The sequence below is a fragment of the Rhinolophus sinicus genome, linkage group LG09 (assembly GCF_036562045.2).
Source record: "Rhinolophus sinicus isolate RSC01 linkage group LG09, ASM3656204v1, whole genome shotgun sequence".
NCBI classification, from domain to species: domain Eukaryota; kingdom Metazoa; phylum Chordata; class Mammalia; order Chiroptera; family Rhinolophidae; genus Rhinolophus; species Rhinolophus sinicus.
Window position 1 is genome coordinate 105,701,844 of NC_133758.1, and position 20,962 is coordinate 105,722,805.

Genomic DNA, 20,962 nt, shown 5'->3' on the forward strand with positions numbered 1-20,962 from the left:
CTGAGTGTGTTCGGTAGATGGGCGCTCCTTTCCTGTTTCCCCGTCCACGGCCCTGGTCAACAATAATGCTTCATCTCCCGAGGGGTTGACTGTGGGTAGGGAACAGGAATAAAGTCCCGATGGTGGGTTTTGAGACTCAGGGCTGTGGTTTTGTCTCCTGGTGCTTACCTCACATGTGGCAGGGCTGCTGCTGACATGACACCCTGAATCGTACTGGCCCCCAGCACTGCACAGCCCCAGAAGCCTGTTCCTTTTGGTTTGAGGATTTTTTTAAGCAAAGGGGCTTTTCACGCTGTGCCTTTTCAGGGACCCCATTCTGAGGGTGGAGCCACAGTGGTGACCTGGGGGAGGGAGAGCACAGGCCTCTGAGACTGGCTGTCAGGTTCCCCGCCAGCTCCCTCACCCACGAGCGAGCACCCTAAGCAAATCAGTCCTCCTTTGAGCCTGGGTTTTCTCTCAGGGTTTAGGAATAGTGTGGGTGCAGGGTCTGGTACAAGGTCTGTGCCTAGGTGTTGACAGCTATTACTTTAGACCGTTCCTCCCATTTCACAGTCTCAGACTGAGGCCCAGAGAGGAGATGTCAGAGGACGTCCCACTCCCCATCATTAGTGACAGCTGGGATGGGAATGCAGGATGTTGGATTCTAAACCCAGCGACCGTTCTGCTGCATCGGCAGAGGACTTGGTGAGGCCAGAGTAGAGGCTGGTGCTTAGAGAGAGAGAGAGGGTGACCCGAGGAGCCTGGGGCTCTAGCCCCACAGCGGGGCACAGAGCAGAATGCTCAGGTTCCTGCCACAGCCGGATTTCTGGGCCTCAGCTTGGTGTGTGAGGGCGCCCCTGGCCACGCCTGGAAGTTTGCCCGGTGGCCGCGGTGAGGCAGAGACATGCTAACACCGCTTTCTCCATGTTTTCCAGCATCCGCCAGGACTTCGACGTCCCCACCAGTCACCTAATTGGAGCACATGGCTACTGCACACAGGTCAGGGGGTGCCGTGGGGTGCTGGGGCCGCCATGTACTTCTTTCCCTTCCTCTTCCCTTCTTCTTTTGCCCGGCCCACCCTCTCCGAGTAGCTTTCCTGTAGTGGCCTCTGCCAGGCTTCACCGTCATGGAACCTAGACAGGAAGTGTAGCTTCCATGTCTGGAGGGCTGGCTGTGCCTGATCTGTGCGCTTGGGGCTGCAGCGGGTGCAACAGAGGCTAACGGCAGACACAGGCCCTGCCCAGCCCAGAGCCCTGGCACAGGCTGGGGCCCCGAGGGCCAGCTCCGGAGATGACGGCCGTGGCTTGTTTAACGTTTACACAGGGCAGTGTCTTTACAACAGCCCTTCCCTCTGCATTGTCACAAAAGGGGCCCTCAAGGAGCCTCATGGGGGGCAGAGGGGACTCTGAGCATAATTACGTGTCATAGAGCCTCCCAGTCACCTGCTGACACCAAGGAAAGGATCTGCTCCAGATCCTCAGTGAGCGTCAGGACTGGGAGCCAAAGGCTACACCCGGCTTCTGTCTGAGCCTTTCTCTACTTGGCAGGGCCTCTCAAAGTGGCCACTGGGCCACAGTCAAATCTGGCCCTCAGTGCACACAGGGCGACAAGTAGCACAGACGGGCTGGGCAGAGCTGCTCAACCTGCTGGGCCCAGCTGAAAACCCAGTTGTTCTAGGGGTCCTGGCTCACTGTGCCAGCCCTGAAAATGCACGTGGGCACCATGCAGGGGCCAGTCCCTTGTCCAGGGCACCCAAGGAACTGTGGGGCGGCTGCTGCCCCCCTTCCTAGAGGAAGGCCTCAGGCCTCTCTGGCCACCTGGGGGGTCCAGCTGCCTCTCTGGGGGCCTGTCTTCCCTGTGGGAGTGTCCCCCCGGCAGGCAGAGAGCAGTGCAGCCCAGGGCCAGGCAGTTAGGGTGCAGTGGGTGCCAGACCAGTCTTGGGCTGGGGTTCTGAGCCGTGTTGGCTGTTTCTCTTGCAGAATGAGCTGGGGTGGATTTTTTTCCCCCTCCCTGAGACTCGATTTCCTCATTTGTAAAATGAGGCGTTTGGGGTAGAACCGAGCTTCTTAACGTTTGACGTGTGCACGAATCCCCCAGGGTCTTGTTGACGACCAGGCTCAGATTCAGTGGGTCCAGACTGGGGCTTGAGATTCTGAATGTCTTACAGGCGCCCCAGGAAGGGCGATGTCGCTGGTCCAGGGATCATATTTGAATGGCAAGGGACTGGGTGACCCCCAACCTCTGCCACTCTGTGACTGTGAGTCTGGGGCTGGGAGAACCCTGTTGCTTCTTCTCCCCCATTTTGAGAAGGCTTCCTGCTCTGAGGGTTTGAGGCACACGCCCGGTGGGGAGCAGGGACCTTTCTATTCCCCTTGAAAACCGATGGGAAAACTCAAACCTGTCTGAGAAAGGCCGGGCCTTTCTAGCAGCCGCTGCCCCTGAGGTGCAGTATCTCAGAGCAGCCATTTCCTCCAAATTCTTTGTCATTTCCTCTGCGAGGACACAATGAGGCCCCCTCGATATCTCCTTTCAATTGGGGTCCCTCTGCGGCCATCAGAGGAGGCTTCTTTTACTGTCACTGGGGCAGGGGTCTTGGTGCTGACAGAGGGATTTATTAACCCAGCATCACTCTCACAATTCAGGGGAAAATACTTCTGTGAACTGTGCCCTCCAGAGAAAGCGCCGTGATGGCCGTTCCCACGCCCGGTGGGGGAGATCCCTGCCTGCCGGCCTCACTGTGCGCCAGCCCTGGCCGGAAGCGGGTCAGATAGCAGGGCCTGCCCAGGCACTACGTCTGGGCTCGTGCGAATCCTTCCTCGGCAGAGAGCAGGCACTTCGCAGCCGCCCTTCCTCTCGCATCTTTGGGCAGCCAGGTGGTACCTTGACGGTACAAGTGAGTGGGGCGGGAAGGGGCTCCGGACGGGGAGCCAGAACATGTGGGTGAAGTCCAGCTCTGTCACTAACCAGCTGTGTGGCTTGGGCAAATCCTTTCCCATCTGTGAGCCTCAGCTTCCCCATTTCCAACAGGAGGTTGGACCCCTAGATGCTCTGCATAGGAAGGACCCTTCCAGCTACCGCAATGCACTATCTCCTGGTTTTGGGGTCAGCAGGCTTGTTGGTCTGTCGGGTGTGGGGCACAAGTCACATGGCCATGGAATGTCTGATGCCACACAGCCGACAAGGGCAGAGAGATCTGGAACCCAGACCGGGCTTCGCTGCCTGCTTTGCTGCTGTTGTCCCCTCCGCAACCTCCCCTCGAAGCCCCACCATCCCCGGTGAAATCTGAAGGAGGCCTGGAATTGAGCTATTGGTATGGTACCATTGTCAGTTTCCTGGTGTTGCTAATGTGGTCTGGTTATGTAAGATGTTATCCTTGGGGGAAGCTGGGTGAAGGGTACACAGGAACTCTTTGTACTATTTTTATAAAGTCTTTTGAATCTAAAATTATTTCAAAATAAAAAAGGTTATTAAAAAATTACTCTCTTTCAAGACCCACCCAAATGTCACTGCTCCACCAAGCGGCTCCGACCGGTCACATGGTCCCACGTCCGCCTGGGCCCCAGAGAGTTGTGTGCACACAGTTTTCGAGCCCCAGTCACATCCTGTGTTGTGCAGCCACCCACCTGGTGCCCCACTGTAGACCCCAGTGCCCAAGGTCAGGAGCCACTGTGTCCCTCCAGCAGGACCACGCACACCCCCCACCCCCTGCCCAAACCTTAGGACAGGGTCCTGTGCACAGTGGGTGCTGGATAAACACCCTCGGAATTCGGTTGATGAGAAGAGTTGGCAGTGTCCTCTGAGGGCCTGTGGGACAAGTCACAGCCCCTCTGCTTTCAGGCTCTCTCCCTCCTTGCTTTCCTTCCTTCTCCACCCTTTTCTTCTTGCTCCTGGTGTCCCCTTGACAAGCCTTCCCCCTTTCTCTCATCAACAGGAACTTGTCAACCTGCTCCTGACTGGGAAAGCCGTGTCGAATGTGTTCAACGATGTTGTGGAGCTGGATTCTGGGAACGGGGACGTCACACTCCTCAAGGGCATTGCTGCACGCAGTGATGTTGGCTTCCTGTCTCTCTTCGAGCACTACAACGTGTGCCAGGTACCGAGAGCACAGGTCTCCGGACAGTGAGGGGCCCGGCTCCCTGGGACCCATGAGAAGGAGCGTGGGGGAGGGAGAGTGTGCCCCCAGTTCCCAGAGCTGGGGGGAACTCGGGTCTCCCTCACAGAAGGTTTGGGAAGAGCAACTTCCCTGCCATTGGCTACGGGCATGAAATTCACACCCAGAGCCAGCTGATACTATGTCCTGGGAAAGGTTGTTTGAAAGGGACTTCTGGGGGTTTATATTGTGATTGTGGGCCAGAGTAGCTGCCACTGTCCTGTGTGTGTGCGTGGGTGGTGGCCGTTCTCGAGTGACAGGGGGTGTGAAGTGACAGGCCTTGTATTCACTTCCTGGGGCAGTTGCAACAATGCACCACAAACTGGATGGCTTAAAACAACAAATTTATTGTCTGACAATTTTGGAACACGAGCTCTCATAGCAGAAGTCCAAAATCGACGTGTCGCTGGGACATTGCTCCCTCTGAAACCCACAGGGAGACTCTTCCCTTGCCTCTTCTAGCTTTCGGTGTTTTTCAGCCACCCTTGGGGTTCCTCGGCTACTTGCTGCATATCCCTGTGTATCTTCTCCTTTTCTTATAAGGGCGCCAGTCATGTTGAATTAAGGGCCCTCCCTACTCCCCTGACCTCATCTTAACTATATCTGCAACCACTCTATTTCCAAATAAGGTCACCTTCAGAGGTCCTGGGGGCTAGGACTGCAACATAACTTTTTTGGGGACACAATTCTACCCAGACCAGGCGTCACTCAGTCTGTTTGCTGGTGTGTCGATCCCTCCCTGTCCTCTCTCACCGCAGCCACGGTCTCGGAAAGGGCCGGACCCCAGGTGAAGCTGGATAGGGGATAATGTGACTGTCTGCTGGGCAGCATGGTCTGGGGAGCGCTGGCCTCCGTGCTGGTCCCAGCCTGCCGCTGACCCTTCTCTGAGCCTCCACTCTCACGTTTGCAGAGAAGACATTGTTCTGTGGTTGATTATATGAAAAGGGCTGTCCTGAGGGAGGAGCAGGAGCTCTTTACGTGCTGGCTGCCCTGCAAAGATTCTTGGAAGGTCTGCACGAGGCCTCATTCACTGTGTATCCACAGAACCAGGGAGGCAGAGACTGACCCGAGGGACACTCAGAAAGTGCTGGGTGAATGGATTTGCCGAGTGGGTGGAGACCAGCATTTTCAGGTGGGGCTCCGTTTCATCACGTGCCTCCTGCCTGATCACACATTCAGCTGTGCTGTCCCATTGCTCATAGGCCACCTCCCCAGGTCCCCTCTCTGGATGACACTCCCATCCTCACAGACAGGAAGCAGACGTGTGGGTTCTAAAGACTTGGGTAGAGAAGAATGATAGTGGCTCCGTCCCAGACGTGCTGGTGTTCGGAGGGAGCCCAGGAATGTGGCCACATGGCCTGTGAGAAGCACCAGGGCCCTGAGCCTGAGACCCTGGGTGGGCTCCGAAAGCACGTGGCCCGAAATTCCACAGCCTGAGCAGGTAACGAACGTTGGCTGGACTCCTGAAATCCCCAGGCTTATCACGATCCCTGCTTCCATTCTTGTCTTAAGGGTGTGGGTCAAAAAGTAAACGATCTTCCTCTGCTCTGTGGAGGGTAATTGGTGGGAACATCAATCAGTGGGGGGTCAGTCATCCTTCCCTTGGAGTAAAATGCTGACTGAAGAAATTCGGGCCCTGCAAAAATCCAAATCCTTGAATCCACATAGACTCCTTCTGCTGTTGTGTGCTGGGCTGAAGACCGGGAGTTTTATCTCCTCCAGCAAGTAGAAGTTTGTTCCTCTGCCTTGGGATGACGGGACCTTCATCAGCCATCCATGACCCCACTGGGCTGGTCTTGCCCACCTCCCACCGTCTCAGAGCTCAGCAGTGAGGGTTGGACTGCGTTGCAGGCTGCAGCTGGAAGGTCCCTCCCGGCTCGTGGTGGTCACGGTGATGGGACACTAACAGGCCAGGGAAGGACAGCATGAGACAGGGAGTTTAACTTCCATGCTCCTCCCGTAACCTGCAGGGGATGTTCACTGCTGCCTTTAGGAAGGACCCGAGAAAAAGATGGAGCCACACGCTCCCGCCTCCTCTGTTTCCTCCAGCCCCACAAATGGCACGTCTGTCCAGTTACTCAAACCAGGAGCATGTCCAATCCATCAGGAGGTCACATGGCTCCTACCCTAAGTTGTTCCTCAAGTGTCCAATTTCACCCTGGTCTGAGCCACCAGCATTGCCGGTCTGGACACCTGTGACAGCTCAGCTGGCCTCGGTCTCCTGTCCCCACCCCTTTCTAGTCCAAAGCCAGTGTGAGCTTTTAAAGAGTGGATCAGACCATGTCTTTCCTTTGCTTAACACCCCTCTGTGGTTGTCCAGTCCTCTCAGACTGTTGTGGGCTGAATTGTGTCCCCCAAAATTCATGTGTTGAAATCCTAGACCCCAATACCTCAGAATGTGACTGGATTTGGAGATAGGGCCATTCAAGAGGTAATTAAGTTAAAACGAGTCCCTTGGGGTGAGCTCTAATCCAGTCTGACTGGTGTCACTATGTGAAGAGAAGATTGAGACACAAACACACGCAGAGGAGAGACCACGTGAAGACAGAGAGATGGCCGCCGTCTACCAGCCAAGGAGACAGGGCTCAGAAGGAACGGACCCTGCTGACGTCTTGATCTTGGACTTCGGCTGTTTAAGCCATCAGTCTGTGGCACTGCGGTGTGGTAGCCCTGGCAGACTAATGCATAGACTAAAATCCAGCACGTTCCAGGACCTACAAGGCCCTGCGAGACCTGCCCCTGCTTTCCCTCCCTTCACGTTTCAGCTTCAAATGTCACTTCCTAAAGGAGGCCTTTCCTCACCTCATCGCTCTGTCTAAATCGGGGTCTCCTCTCGTGGCCCCTTGCCCAAATGTCTCATTCTCCCTCATAGAATCTTAATTCTTTCCTTCATAAGCCTCTTCTTGGTTTTAAGTATCATATTTCACTGCTTTTGAGATGCGCACTTTCCCCCATTGGAACATTTCTGAGATTTCTGAGGCGTTACTGCAGTCAGTGGTGTGTCAGATTTGAATCGTTGCCTTGAGTTCTTAGTGACTCAAAGCATAATGGCGAACCTCATGGCATCGTCCTTCGATTCAGGGCAATGCCGTGGAAATGCATCTGTGTGATTGTTTGATTACTACCTGTCCTCCCCATTAATCTGGTAAGCTCCGTAAGGACAAGGCTGCCCTTGTTCCCTTCACTGCCGTTACCCCCATTGTCTAGCGTGGTACCCGGAAGCATCTCTGAGATGACAGACTAACTAACCCTGCCAGCAATCAAATGTTGATCCCTTTCACTGAGGGCTTCCAAGCTGGCAGTCCACAGATGGGTTTGGGGTATTCGTACACCTTTCCCCCCACCCCTCAAAGAAGTAAGAGTCTTCATTCAAAAGTCTCCCCGGTTGTGTTGCACACTCACCTCCCCAGGAGAAAGCCTCAGCCTGTGATGGAGGAAACATGCCCCCACCTTCTCTCCTCGCCCCAGGCCTTTGGGCAGCTACTCCAAAATCCCAAGGAAGTGAATTTCGACTTTGGAAAATGTCACCCACTTGGAAGGGCCTCTTGAATGAGAAAACTCATTTATAAACTCTCTGGGCAGCTTTTTTTTGCCCTTAATCTTTTGACCGTTGTGTAAATGGCAAGCTGCCCTTTTGTCTTCTCTGCTGGAAAATTCAGGGTGGCTGATTATGCAGACGCCTGCTCCCTGGCAGGCCCAGTGACTCTTTTTCCTGCAGTGAATGAGCACTGGGTCCCTAGTCTTCAGGGCTCCCTGTTTGAGGCGACGCCCTCGTCAGGAAAGCCTCTTTTGAGCCTGGAACCGAAGCCAAGTTTGCAGTGGGGTTTAGGCACGTCCAGCCACGTCCTTTAAGGCATTTAATTCCCCCACATCCCACCAAGGATTGAGCTCTGCGATCATGTTTAAATGTCACACGGGACTGGAGTGAGGGCCCGACTGTCCAGGTGGGGGCAGGGTGCTTGGACAAAGAGAAAATGAACACATTGTAAAGGTCGCCCTCCCACCCTCTGGAGGAAGCTGCTGTTTGCGGGCAAGTCTTTCACCAGGGACCTGATTCAGGGCCTTCCGGGCACAGCCCCTCTGTCCGAGACACCCCAGCCCTGACTCAGCTTTCGGGTAGATTCCGAGGGGCCCGAGGAAGACAGCCCGGCCACTCTTCTGTGACGGGCCCTGGAGAAAGTATGCCCTTCTCCCCACTGGAAAAATAATTCCCATTCTTTCCTTAATCCACAGGCTGTGGCTGTAAATACCTGAGCAAGCAAACATCTCCCGGGGCTGGTGGGGATTTAGGCTCGAACCAGCCCAGCCTGATGGCACGTACAGAGCTGAATAAACCAGGGCCCAGGTGGGGACAGGCGCTGCCTATGACAGGGAGAGAGCGCACAGAAAGCTGGGGGGCCGGGGCAGAGCCAGCCCCGCATCCAACAGGGGCTGAGGGCCTCAAAGCACGTGCCATAGCATCTGCCTTCCCTGAGCCCCCCCTGCCTTGACTGTCCTCTGCTGGGACTTTCTGAGGGCGTCCCTCCTCAGGTGGAACCCCCAGCTCCTGCCTTCCCCTTCCTCTGCGCTCTTTCCTGAATGTCCCGACATTTTCCCAATGTCTCTGGACGTGGGTCCTGGCATCACCACAGACTGCTCACCCAGAGGCCCTCCCTCCCTTCTCCCAATGGCTCCGAGTCCCACGTGTCCTCAAGGTAAAGTCCTACCTAGTCCCAGTTCCACTTCACTCACAAGGACCTTCATTCGTCAAGCATGAGCTTACGTTGACTTACACCCGCTGCTCTTGGCGCTAAGGATAGAACCTAGCGTGCAGGCAGGCAGATGCGTCATTGTGAGGCAGTGATGCCCTGCGTTAGAGGGGGTGGGTACCGAGTACCGAGTACCTAGTACTCCCCAAGCGGGAGCTAGAAGGAGGTGATTCATGCTCCCTGATTGGGTAATTCGGGTGGTGCAGGACCCCAAAGGGGAGGAGAGGTGTGTGCCGACTCTAGACCGCAGGCAGTGGATGCCCGGGCACGGAGGACGGCTGTGCTGGGTTAGTTTGAGGACTGGTGAGAGGTTCCGTGGGAGTGTGGGGAGGGGAGGATGTGGAGGGAGGTCATTGTCCGGGATGGAGACGCTGGGCATGAGGGAGCTTTTGGAGGCAGGATGAGCAGCACTGCGTACCACCTGGAGTGGAGATGAAGGGGAGAGGGCGTCTGTGTTTCCGGCGAGGGTATCGCTCTGTACGATGACTGGCAATGCGGCCAAGGCCCTGCAAGCAGCAGGGTGAGGCAGCCGGGACGGTCTGGGAGACAGGCCTGCCTCTGAGCAGCATGAGGGGCCCCCAGCATCACACACAGGCTGTGGTCCCCAACAGGGGCTCTGAGGTCAGCCCAGCCCGGGGGTTGGACAGAAGATGCCCTGGCCCCTTTTCCCCGGGGCCAGCAGGTCCCATCGGCATCTCTGCCCCCTTCTCGCTCATTTAGGTCGGCTGTTTCCTGAAGACCCCCAGGTTCCCCATCTGGGTGGTGTGTAGTGAGAGCCACTTCAGCGTCCTCTTCGGCCTGCAGCCCGAGCTCCTGCGAGACTGGAGGGCCGAGAGGCTCTTCGACCTGTACTATTATGACGGGCTGGCCAACCAGCAGGAGCAGATCCGGCTGACCATCGGTGCGACGCCTGCCACCCGTCCCCGTGCATTCCCTGGGGAGCCTCCAGACCCACTGGTCAGGGAAATCGGCCATAGCCGCCCACTCAGGGCAGTCAGAGAGCGGTGCAGCCACACTTGAATGTCAGGACTGGGGGGCCAGAGGGCGAGTGTTAGTGGGTTCTGCATGACGGGGCCAGAGTTGTGCCTTGAGGAACGGATGGCTTTAAGGGTGTATGGTGAGGCTGAGACCATGTATATTAGAGCCCAGAATACTTTGCAGACAAGTTTGGGTTTTATTCTCTAGGTAGTGGGCAGACCTGGGAGATTTTGGAGCGGGGGAGTGATGGGATCAGATGTGTTTTTAGAAAGAGTTATTCTGGTAGCAGGAGGAAGGGGTGGGAGGCCCGTGAGGAGGTGCTGTGGTGTCCAGGTGAGAACCGATGGGCAGGAGTGAGGGGTCCAGCTGACATGAGAAGAGGGTCGGGTGCCAGAAGAGTCGGGTTACAGGAGTCAGGCTGTCAGTGCTAAGCCGAGGGCGAGCTCAGGCCCTGGCTGAGTGTGTGCCTCTGTCCTGCTCCCCAGACACCACCCAGACTGCCCCTGAGGACCGAGACGATGACCTCGTCCCTCCGCTCGAGCTCTGCATCAGGACCAAGTGAGTCGGGCCCACTCTGGCGGTAGAACCTCACCTGAGTGGCCGGGAGAGTGGGGGGCGGGGGCGGGGGGGCTTTGCCGGAAGGAAGGGAGACGCCCCACCTCAGAGGGCTCCCTGCACATTGGGAAGACACAGTGCTTGGGGCTTGCTCATATATAGCTCTTTGTGGTCACTGTGGCCCAACTGGGAAAGTGTGTGATTTGCGGGGTGACGTGTCTTCAGACAGCCTCTGACAATGTCCCTGTAGTGGCGGGGGGTGTGTGTGTGTGTGTGTGAGTGCACACCCCTTGAACCTCATGAGGCCCCCTCCTCATTCAAGGACCCCCAGGGCGGTGAGTGCTGTTAGGCCCAAAGGAGGAAGGACAGGTTAGGTTCCCTAGGGGGCGGGCGGGGGTCTTGAACAGGACAGAAGGTGGGAGGGCCTGGCCCCGCCAGGGTGTAGCTCAGAGGCGGCTCTGGAGCAGCCACACCCTCTGTCTGGGAGGCGCGTGCTCCATCTTTCTGCTGGTGCGGGCTGGGCCTTCTGAACACTGAGCAGAGGTGCCCCTAGCCCCAGAAGCAGGTGGGGGTCCGTGGCTCCTCTCATCCAGCCCCTCAGTGTTTGAGAGGAGGCTGAGGTTCCGGGACTATGGGGGGATTCACGACTCACTTCACTCATGAGTTCTCTGGTGGGGCCCCAGCCCTGTGGAGAATTGGGGGGTTGGAACTCTGGGGAGTTCCCAAGCGTGGGCAGGCCCTTCACAGAGCCTTTGTAACTTGGAGGCGTCAGGGTGCAATGGGAGGAGTAGGCCAGGGAGGGGGAGTCCTGGACTCTAGTACCTTCTCTGAGGGAAGTGGTACAACTTGCAGGCATGGTGAGTGGGTGCTGGAGCCAGGCTGCCTGGGTGTGAGTCCTGGCCTTGCCCCTTTCTTGGCCATGAGCCACTGGCCTTCACCTCCCTGTACCTCACGTTATCATTTGTAAAATGGGGATAATGGCAGCTCCTGGCTCCCAGGCTTCGGAAGGGCGCCGGGACGTTACCAAGTGCTCTATAAGCTGCTCTCTTATTGTCTCAGCCACTCACGACTTGGTGTGACCTCAGGCAGAACCTCCATTTCCCTGTTTGTAACATGATTGGGCTTGGGGTGGAGGGACTGGGCGATGGTGGAGGCCCTGCGCTCCGACCACCTGAGATCCAGGGGGCGTGCCGGAGCCTCAGGGCGCTGCTCGCTCGCAGGCAAGTGAGCCCTTGAATGGAGCCACAGAGAGAAAGAGGATGCCATGTACACAGTGGGAACATGAGGGAGGGGACATGGGAGACGTCAGGACATCGTATCCATTTGTCCATCTGCTCCCCCGGCCACCTACCCGCCCACCAGGCCAGGGACGAAGCATGAAGCATTCCTATGGGGTCATGTGCCGGCGTTTCTCTCGTCAGGAGGATTAAAGGCACATGCAAGCCGCTTTCCTTTCATGTACAAAGGGCCACTCATTCAGAGTGATGAGAGAAGGGCAGCAGCAGGGAGAGGAGGTGACACCGGCCTTGGCACCTCCTACAGGACCGGGTGGGAGGCCACAGGCCGTCCTTCCTGCAGGTGGGCCTGCCAAGCAGGGCTCTGACCCACACCCTGGGCACAGGCTCCGCGTACCTGCAGACACTGGGGCCCCTCACTGAAGGTGGGTCTGCCTCTGCACCCCTCCCAGGGGCGGCCCACCACCCCAAACCTCCCCGCCCATCTGGAGTAACTCCTCTTTCGCCAGGAATGGTTCCACGGCCTGCCTCACCAAGCACCCCCCCCCCCCATGGTCCAGTGATTGGACTTCTGGGGTTCAGCCCTGATTGGAAAGTGCTTGAAAATGACTCGTAGCTCTGTTCTGTCAGGGAGCTCAGTCCAGAGACACCTGAGTGTGAATGTAGGCCTGGGGCACCTCTTCCTCTCCTGTCAGCTGTCCCCTTCTCCCAGGACCTGTGTCCCTCATGTACCCACAACCATGTGCCGTGAAATGAAACAGTGAAACGGTGTGGGGGAGGCTGCAGAGGCTGCAGAGGCTGCATGCGTCTGAGAGAGCCCCTGTGTGGTCCAGGCTGAGTGTCTGTCCTGCTTGCTCTCCCCTCACCTGTTGCAGGAGGCGCCTGGGCCCCGGCCTCTCAATTCCTCCCAGTGCTTGTCACAGACAGGAAGTCATGTTTGTGCAGCACACAGGCTGAGGGACAGTTGGGCTGGGACTCCGGTCGGCCCAGCCCCCGCCCAGCCCCCGATGGCTGAGGGATCCGAGTTCTGGCACACCGGTGTCGGGCTGTGGCTCCCCCATTGGGAAGAGTTGCTCTAGAGTGTGGTCCTCGGGCTTTCCCAGGCATCCCCGGAGGGTCCCACCCCCAGGGGTTCCAGTTCCATCGGTCTGGCGGGGGGCCCAAGAATCTGTGTTCCTGAGGAGGTCCCAGGCGCTGCTGCTGCTGCCGTCCGAGGCCCACACTTTGAGAACCTGTTCCGGTGCCTGATGAGAGCAGTGCCTCCGCATCCCTAGCTGCCTTGTGTGCTCAGGTGATCAGATGTCAGTGAGGTGCTCACTTCCCACCTCTGGCCACCGCAACACACAGGGCTAGGGTACTGTCTTCCGGCCCCGCTGGCTGCCCTCCCCCTGCCCTCCAGGTATGAGTGCTCCATCCTCCTCTAGGACTTTCCTGATAGCAGCTGCCTGCCTGCTCCATTTCTCCATCACTTGCTCCACTGGGTGGGTCCACCTGGGCAGTTCACACAGTGAGACTTTTCCCAGCACTATTCCCAGAAAAGCGGAGTGCGCGGGGGGGAAGAATGGGACTGCTGGGCTTCCCCTTCTGTCCCCATCAGATAACACACCACTCTAATGGGAAACAGCAGGCCTGGCCTGTTCCAAGGGGTTTGGATTACAAAGGCTCTGCATTTGTTTTCATCCCAGATTCTCAAACAGCCCAAAGGCGAAAACTTGGGAAAGTGGCCTTCAAGGTCAGCGAGGACCCACTGCACGTGGGCTCTGCCTTGTGAGGGATAAGGCCTGCTCCCCAAAGGAAGCCCCTGCCTTGATGGGAAGGGGGTATATGTGCCCAAGTCAGGTCATTTCTAAGGCCAGTCAGATTCAAAGCACCTGCCGAGGTACAGCAAGTGCTGGCTTGGATCCATAGAAAGATCCTTGGTCACCACTGGGCATGTCCCTTCCTTTCACAGATGGGACGGGTCTCTCCAGAGTAGGGGTCTGTGCCCAGGCCGTACCTCGAGTCACAAGCAGCACAGGGCCTGCGGCTTCGGCCCTTGTTGTCCCAGCCCAGGGAAAGGTCACTGAGCGGGCAGTGTGATTTCCCGCCACCTGGTGTTGTTGCCATGGCGACATTGCACAAGAGCAGATTGCGGGTTTTGCTTTTGGAGAAGAACACCCTAAGCTGAACAGTCACCGTGTCGTGTGCCATGTCTACTGTTCAGTATGACGTGTGTCTGGGCCTCAGAGCATCTCCTGTTACCTTCACTTATGTCAGGAATGTGGGGTCTGTCTCCTGCCCCGATCCTCTGGCTGTTCTCTAACCATCTCAGCAAAAAACAGGCTCATTTACGGTCGTTTCCCAACATGACACACACAGTGACCGCTCTCAACCTTTCAGCCGTGCTAGAGTGGGAGAAAAAGAAACAGTTGTCAACAGTCCAGAGAAAGAGGAAAGAACTCATAACCAGGGCCTTGGGCTGGGCCACAGATGTTTCTGTTTGGAGGCTCAGACAAGAAATTGAAAATGGAGTTTCATCTGGGAATGGTGCCTTCTGGGGCCTAGGGCCCAGCGCCCCGCTTCCTCAGTGGTCCCCCCACCTGCCATATGGGCCTGTTCCAGCCTTCACACCTCTGCTGACATCCTTTTTGCCTCTCACCCATCGTAGGAGGGTTCTCTGGGTGCTCCTTCTGCCTCGCCGGCCTGCTTCTGATTCTCCGCCCTGCAGCCTGCATACACCTGCCCTGGGAACCCTCGTCCCTGGTTGGGTTCCCAGCACCGAGTGCCATGCTGCAGGGGCAGAACACAGGAGTGTGTGGGCCTCAGCTGAGTCCTGCTGAATTCTGAGATGTATTTTTACCGGTCAGCAACGGGGGCTTTAAAACCAGGCCTGCGCTCTTCTCCTTGCTGATACAGGCTCTATCAGGGATCTTCCCCCCGACTCTGAAATGCACCAGTTTCACCAGTGTTGAAAAGCAGTTGAGGCAGTAACTGCCATTCTGTTGTGGCGATGGCTCCAAGAAGAAAGGGCCTCCTTTGTGGCCAGGAGTGTCACGGAGGTGACACTGAGCCCACCCTAGCTCCAGGGACATGGTACAGTCACAGAGCTCAACCCCTAAGCCAGTGGTCCTCAACTGGGGTGATTTGTGCCATGGGGGATATTTGGCAATGTCTGGGGACTGTTTTGGTTCTCACAGCGGAGAGGGAGGGTCCTAAACATCCTACAATGCACAAGACAGCCCCCACCGCAGAATAAGCTAGCCTTAAATGTCAGTGGTGTCGAGCTGGAGAAACCCTGCTCTACACTCACTCTCAGCCTGCTCCTGAATTAACACTGGACGAGGGTGCTCTGATGCTGTGCCCCATTCGGAAGCGTTTCTATTTTCACCTGTCCCTGACTGCATGTTCAAAGCTCTTCTGACTGTCCTTGTAATTAACTCACAGACTTTCAGAACCATTCCTGCTGGGCAGTGTTTCTGAAAAGTGTCTGAGTTTCGTGTCTCAGCTCTTTCCATTTTTAAAACGTCTCTGCTTTGACTTTCCATCATAAATTGCGAATTGCTTCTCTCTGGTGCTTTTAATACTCTCCCTGCTTTGGCACCTGTTGGCTGGGATAGTGGATTAGTTACTTCTGTGCAAAGGCTCAAAAACTAAACATAAATCCCATAGGCTGGCCATACGACTCATGACTGCTGGTGTGGCATGAACATCTAGTGGCAGATAGGTATGGCTTGCAACTGCACTGAAGCCAGACCTCATTTTGCCAGGATCTGCGATGTTTGCAGTTTGGGGGAGCTCATAGGAGGAACTTCCATCTGCCTGTTCAGAGAGGGTAGGGTGAAAGCTGGGCGCGGTGGGGCAAGGGCTGGGGGGGCCAGGCTGAGGATGGATCTTAAAGGGATATAGGAGCCTGGTCCCTTTCTGACTCTTCCCTTCATTTTTGCCATGACTGGTGGGGCGAGAAACCACCCTGGTGTGGGCAGCAGTTTCTCCTTTGCAAATCTGGGTCCCTGAGGCCTTCCTGGAGCCAGGCTGTAGGTGGACTGTCACTGTCCTCCCTCCCTCCCTCCTGCCCTCCGGGGGCCCTAGCATCCAAAACTTTGGTAAGACACTTACAGAGGTTCATGCTTACCTACAAAGCCTAATGGAATAATAAAAGCTTTTTAATGACACGCTTCAAAACTGCAACGATGATGAACAGAAAAACAAAACTGAAAATCTCGAGTTGAGTTGCGTGGTAGAATCAATTAAGCCCTGTGCCGTGTGGCTAAAGCACTCCTCATCCAGTTGAGAGGTAGGTCAGTCTCGTCCCCGAGAACCTGTGATCAGCACCATGTCTTCCCAGCCTGTCTTACCTCCCGAACCTGCTCAGCTGTGCAGGTCAGAGCCGCATCCATCTTCCCTACTGACAGGACCTATGTCAGCTGCCGGGGGACGCTGTCGGGCTCCAGCACCAAACAGTGCAGGCAGTGGGCACTGACCACTTGGGAGCAGTGCCACTTCTCCCCGCCGTGCCACGTTGTCTCTAGGCACAGTCCCAGTGTGTCCTCTTCAAGTGGTGATGAATGCTGATGGATTCCATCCAAGTGGCCCAAGCATCTAATGGATGCCTCTGGGTCTGCCTCCCTACTGATGTCCAGCAGCTCAGGAGAAAGTCTAAAGCACCCAGACGCCACAGAATCTCTTAGTTCTTCCACATCCAGTGGGACAAGCGATGCTGTGATTCACACCACACGACGGCTGATGCAGGGGAGGCAGCGTCTGTGGACAAGCACAGAGAGGTCCTGTCGCTGGTTAGGTTTTGATTACTCTATACGTTACAAAGGTACTGCTTCCCACACTCACTCTGGAGAAAAGCCCTCTTCTGGAGATGTCTGCGCACGTCTCTGCACACCCAGAACCGCTTCTGAGCACTTGTGACCAGAAGGATCCAGCAGGCTCAGGTGGTGAAATGATACCACTCAGCCTTTCACGCTGGAAGGAAAGGTCAGTTGCCAGAAAGCCATGCACCCTCATTTTGGGTGAGATTCCTCAGCATCATAGGGCATTATTAGCAAATGACACTGAGAGAACACAGAGCTGGTGTGGGAAGGACCAGTTCCCTGACACAGTGTGACATTCCTGACTGAGCAGGATATCCACCGTCCACCCATCTCAGCCTTTTACGCTGAGTGTTTTAATAAGAAGATGCAATTCAGTGTTCATATATGGACCAGATAAACATTTCTTGGGATGTTGTTGGGCATGAATCGCAGGGCAGGGCTGTGTCGAGATTATGCTGAACATTACATTCTCACATTCCCCAGTGGTTATGGAAAGTCTATCCTTGCAGTGCCCTGGGTGGAGCTCAGAGGAAAATGCAACATTAATTGTTCCAAAATGGGCTATATGCAAATATCGTCTCCTGCATTAAACCTCTTAATGGAAGCAAAGAGGCACAGAATCACTGCTAAGCCTGTTTTCTCCAAACGACAAGAAACCCTTTTGCTCCTTTGAAGGGAACGGGCATGGTGGAAAGTATGAAAAATATTCAACAGGGGCACATGCAGTGTTTACAGACACCACGAAATTACCCGGAATCAGAGGAAAGAGAAGTTGGAAGAACAGACGGTGTATGAACCTCATTGCCTCTGGAAGGCTGTCCCCCTCAACCTGAAAGTCAGGGACACTGACTGATGTGGCAGTTTAAGCCAGGCACAGATTGAAGGACGACAAAGAGCAGAAGGCTGAGAAGCAAGGAGAAAGAAATTCAGTGGGGAGTCGACGTTATCATTACGTTATTCATGAAGATGAAGAATGTTGGGTTTGTGATGAAACCCCCTGGAGCTTTTTAAGCCTTTGGTTGGGAAATGCAGCCCTCTCATTTGCGGGGAGGCTGTTGCCTCCCTCGATGAAGTCCCGATCTCAGGGATGCTGGACTTTCTAATGCAGATCAACAGTTAAAGTGACAGCGCCCATTTTGACTTCCGTCCTGAAGGAAAACTTCAGGTTATGAGAATATCTCCCTCCCTCCCCAAATCCCATGCGGTGAAAAGCATTTCTAAGCCCCCAGCCTCAAACGCCGTGCTCTGGCGTGCCGTGGAGGTATGCAACCTCTGTTTCCTAATTCCTGTAATCTTAGGATACATGTATATGTTAATATACCCAATGCCAGATTTTGCAGGAATATTCCATCTGCCTTAAATGTGATTCCTCTGAATTGTTTCAGCCACAGATTAAAATCACATGTTGGGAAATGTCATGCTTACATGTACAAGAACTTTCATTTTGGCATTGAACTATTGTTAAATTATATCTAAGCCTAATTATCCTCCGTGCTTCTTAGGGTGTCATAAAGTAATTAAAAATGCACATCTGTGTTTTACTGAACTGCCCGCAGCCCGTCACTCCGTCCCCATGCCTCTTAAAGCAAAACCCAGAATCCTTACAAGCCCTCCCAGGTCCCACGAGGCGCCGCCCCTCCTGTCGCCCATAGCCTGTGCCACAACTGTCCCCCCCTTTCTGGGCTCCAGCAACCGGACTTCCTTCTGCACCTCGAATGCTCCAGGATGTTCCCGTGTCTCGGTCTTCCCACATACTTTTAAAGTGCCACCGTCAGACACCCTTGGAAAATGGCTGGTTTCAGACGTGTGTGAATTACATTAGCAGAGGGCCCCTGCAGTGCCAGGCACAAAGGAGCTTCGTGGTAAACACTTGTGGCAGGAATGAATGAATGAATGAATGCCCTCCCGCTCCATCGCTGTCCGCTCTCCAGGGTCTTGGGTGCATTTGTGTTTTGTAAGGTGTGGTGTGTCTGTGTGCGTGTGTGTGCAGGGCGAGGTGGGGACGGTGGCACCTGACTCCTCCAAGCCCCTGAGACAAGAACTGCAGGTGGATGAGGGCACAAGGTGGCTCCCATGTGGGCCCTGCAGCTCTAACTCTCTTTTTTTGGCCCCCTGCTCGTAGGTGGAAGGGGGCGTCGGTGAACTGGAACGGCTCAGACCCCATCCTCTGAGCTGTCCTGTGTGTAAGCCCTATGGCTCCACCGCTCATCACAGGAGTGACAGCTGGGCCCCAGGCCGCAAGGACGTGTCTCTCAGAAGGGTGTCACCCCCACCCGGGCCAGCACTGCTGCAGAAGCATCCAGGATCTCCCTGCCCCTTCCATGAAGGGCCCTCCCAGGACCGTGCTGCTGCGTGGGTCCCTCCCAGCTGAGCTGTGACTGCCAAGGACAAGAAGGAGGCCAGCGGCTGGGGCCCCTGCTGCCTTTTGTCTGCATCCCTCCCTTGCTCCCCGCTGGGCCATCCCCTTGCCAAGCCTCTGAAATTGTCAGCCCAGGGACCCTGGCACTCGTTATATCTGTGTCGGGTAGGTGGCTTTCTATAAAGCAGGAGTGAAACCCATGCTGAGGGCTGAGACTCATTTGTTCTGCTGCCGCGAAGGAAGCACCAGGTCTGCGTGGATCGTGGCTGGGCTGGAGGGGCCCCAGAGCCCCCGTGACCATGGTCTCTGCAGGCAAGCGATGCCTCTGGTCTAGCCTGACCTCTGCTGCTCTGCCCCAAGTCTAAGGCACTGGGCTCCATAAGCTGTGTGGACCAGGCGCAGCTCAGCCCCCTGACCCCGCCCCAGCCCCCAGAGCCCATCCCAGGGCAGACCTGGGTTCCTTTGGGGCCCCAAGAGGACAGTCATGTGGACCTGGAGGGTAGGCTGGACCAGGCCAAGTGGATATGGAGGAAAGAACCTTCTAGGGAGGGGTCTCTTGGCCACGGAGGGCAGTAAGAGGGGCTTGAGCAGAGGCAGTAGATGTGGTCCCTCTGTGTGTCTGCAGTGGGGCATGTGCCGAGAACTGGCTGCTAATGTGCGTGGGCAGAACCTGTGGAGACCCTCACACTGCAGAGCTGCGATGGAGTAGGTAGGTGGGCATGGGAACAACAATCACTTGTGAAGGGAAAATTGTACAGTCGAAGCCTCCTTCATGCCATTCATTTATATCCTACCGATTTCAGAAAGAGGAATATGAGCAAGTGTAGAAATCCAACTGGAGGCTGGTGAGGGAGAGAGAGAGTGTGTGTGTGAGAGAGAGAGGGGTGTCAAAAACTAAAGTTGAGGACTCTCTGCATTGGCTTCCAACAAGTGGACTGAGGGGGGCACCCAGGGGCAGAGCCCCGGCCTCCAGGAGCCTGTCACATGGCTTTCCACATGAGAAGCTATGAGAAACACAATGGCAGAGCCCTCAGGAGCTGCTGTCCCCCGCTTGTCGCTGCTGTGCCCAATGAGCGCTTGGGCCGAGACTCTGCGTGGGGCCTGCAGAGGTGGGTGTTTCCATGTGGGGACCAGGGTACATGATACTCCCCGGCACAGGGAGAGGTCTCAGAGGGCCATAGCCACAGGCTGGCCGCCAGTCCCCAGCCTCCGTGTGCTGCCTGGAGCTCAGTATGAAATTACCTGGGAGTAGGAGGCTGGGTAGGAGACCCCTTCTCTTTAAGTGCCAGGCATGCAGGGGACAAAACTGGCATTCAGTGGTGACAACTACAGAGCCTGTTTGGTGCTTTTGTGGGCTGTTCACGAGTTATGGCCAACTGTCAGTCTGTGGGGAGAGGCAGGGAGGGGCCCGGAGGGAAGTGAGGGCAGGGAGTGCTTTGCTTTGTCCAAGCTGGTGGAGGCCCCGGTGCGGTCTGCTATGTAAACTCCAGTGGCCATTCACAGCGGGCGTCCAGCAGAACTGCTTCCTATATGTCCCTGAAATGTTTATGCATTTGTTTTCCTTGGCCAGGGACAGGCTGCTCCAGCTGAGCGACCAGGCACAGGAAGGTGGTTTCCTTGCAGGAGCCTTGTTTATCAGCCTGGGAAGGAAAAACTGTCTTTTCAATGAAACTCACTTAACCTTCTGACCAGGGTCCCATTGGCAGGCTGGAGAAATCAAAATATTCCCAGTGTTGCTCGAGAAGATCAGTTCCAACAAATTACAAAAGCATTTTTCTGGAAGGCAAGACACAGGTACACATGCAGTTGGACGCCCACTGCCCAGGGTTTTCTGGAATGGAAAATGAGCAGAGCCTTGCACCACCCTCTCCCAGACCAGAGCTTAGAACGAACCCCCAGTACTGTGGCCAGACCTCTGAGAAGGAAATACAGGCCTGTGCGTCCCTTCACGTGGATGTTCTCCATACGGGGTGCATAGTTTCCTAGGAAGTCTGTGGGTAGCCTTCAGAGGTCCATAGCACCCCCCCCCCCAATGTTATTAAAATCTTCATGCACGTCTTCCTCATGGCTTTGAACTTGGAATAACATCCCCTTCTTTTCCCTCAAAAGGTTAAGAATCAGCCCTGTCCTAGAGTAGAGTGACCATGTCCTAGAAG

General features: G+C 55.7%; 1 protein-coding gene and 1 pseudogene across 14 annotated transcripts in view; both read left to right on the top strand.

Annotated features, from left to right (window-relative positions):
- The window catches only part of MINDY4 (MINDY lysine 48 deubiquitinase 4), a 108,483-nt gene extending 89,477 nt beyond the window's left edge, over positions 1-19,006 (top strand). For 2 of the 14 annotated variants that reach the window (XM_074340948.1, XM_074340949.1), the window contains 5 exons: positions 915-978; positions 3,911-4,072; positions 9,598-9,778; positions 10,341-10,413; positions 18,570-18,709. In XM_074340948.1, coding sequence (XP_074197049.1) covers positions 915-978; positions 3,911-4,072; positions 9,598-9,778; positions 10,341-10,413; positions 18,570-18,618 — 529 coding nt within the window. In that variant the 3' untranslated portion in view covers positions 18,619-18,709. The other 12 variants (XM_074340960.1, XM_074340958.1, XM_074340946.1 and 9 more) reach the window with 11 other exon arrangements.
- Positions 10,496-18,701, top strand: LOC141573219 (oxysterol-binding protein-related protein 9 pseudogene; annotated as a pseudogene).
- Positions 19,007-20,962: the final 1,956 nt, after the last annotated feature.